We start from the raw sequence: 1,462 nt of genomic DNA, 5'->3' as shown, positions 1-1,462 counted from the left end.
TTGTTACTCTTATAAATGACATACTGGCACCTAGGCTTTAATAATGTTCAGTGCGATAATATCAAGTTGTAAAATTGTAATGATGAATCAAGTATAATGAGCAGGTAGAATTTGATATTGAACATTTGGTTCGGTGGATGAAAGTGAATCATCAAATGCTTATTAGTACATAATACAGATATACTGTTACGTAAATAATAAAAACTACTAATTTTTTTTGACAGTAGACATACAGTAGAATATATAGCATAAACAAATACATATACTCTATCTTACCTAGAGTTATAGACATTAGATTGCCAAATGTAAAGTATCCAATTTCAGAGGTTGACCATAGTAGAGGTGGCCCAATAAAATAGAGCATCGCTGCAATTCCGCTTCCATTCATCATAAACGACGTCAAACAACGGACAAATAACCAGAAAATCAACCTCGATCGTCTGTTGTTAGTGTTTCTTACGACGACCTGTATCATATCTGACAAAACTTGTCCAATCGTACTCGTCGTTGATTGATTTCTAACAACGGTTTCCTTGATATAAAACACGATATATAGAAGACAAAGAAGTAGCATCACTCCAATGAACACAAATGTTGGCAAAAAGCTTGAATACTCAATCCACAATGAGAATCCCAACTGGCCTAACGCTAGGCCTAACACTGCGACACCTTGGAGAACTGACAATCGAAATGTCAAATCGTCTCGTCTAACAGTGTCACTAACATAGGAAGATGAACCAGAACGTACAAGAGAAACGCTCCCCGAAAAACCTATCGCTAGATTTCCTGGTAATAGGTACTCGATTGGTAATGCATAAACATAAGTCATAATGCAATTGATCGTCGCAATAATATAGCCAATGGTAGGTAATACCATTGTGATCTTTCTTCCGACTCGGTCGCTCCAAGTGGAGACGTATAGAGCAACAAATAAAGCTGGAAGAGATTGGCAAGCCACAAATATGGTGGTCCAGTTGGATACAAGTACTTGTACTTCTTTCACAGTATAACATGTTGCCATAGTAATATTAGGTAAACACCCTGCATTTAGTTCCAACTGTATTACGTACTCAGTGAATAGTACTGCAAGCGTTCTCAATAAAGTGAACGCAAGTGATATTATTAGAATCACGAGTTCCACGGTGACTTGAAATCTAGCCATTTTACGTAGGTCAAGGCACTGTCATGGAAATTTAACAAAAATACCAATTCACACTGTAGTTATTTTAACGTAAAAGCAATAACTGTGCAATACGCAACCCGCTAAAACACTCTAGAAAATAGATTACAACAACTATAAAGAAGATTATGCCTCTAATAAAATTTAATTTCCAAGCGCTCATGGAGGTAATCCACCATCACCAACACAAATTTCAAGCCGAGAGCAAAAGTAAAACCTTAAGGCCAACTCAGACAGCGTCGGCCGACGCAGCCCGACCCGATTTATCGTCGGGGACAGTCT

General features: G+C 37.7%; 1 protein-coding gene across 1 annotated transcript; it reads right to left on the bottom strand.

Annotated features, from left to right (window-relative positions):
* Positions 1 to 115: 115 nt before the first annotated feature.
* LOC117115693 (proton-coupled folate transporter-like) lies at positions 116 to 1,236 on the bottom strand. Its single transcript, XM_033259595.1, has one exon. The coding sequence runs from the start codon at positions 1,160 to 1,162 to the stop codon at positions 152 to 154; it is 1,011 nt and encodes a 336-aa protein (XP_033115486.1). The 5' UTR covers positions 1,163 to 1,236; the 3' UTR covers positions 116 to 151.
* Positions 1,237 to 1,462: the final 226 nt, after the last annotated feature.

This window comes from Anneissia japonica, unplaced genomic scaffold (assembly GCF_011630105.1).
Source record: "Anneissia japonica isolate Jap-2015-1 unplaced genomic scaffold, ASM1163010v1 scaffold116938_len1462_cov152, whole genome shotgun sequence".
Lineage (NCBI taxonomy): Eukaryota > Metazoa > Echinodermata > Crinoidea > Comatulida > Comatulidae > Anneissia > Anneissia japonica.
The sequence above is the reverse complement of the archived record's forward strand: the minus strand, read 5'-3'. Positions and strand labels throughout refer to the sequence as shown.

Bases quoted from the DNA above. Each gene is read 5' to 3' on its own strand.
- LOC117115693 (XM_033259595.1), bottom strand. From the start codon at position 1,162: ATGGCTAGATTTCAAGTCACCGTGGAACTCGTGATTCTAATAATATCA.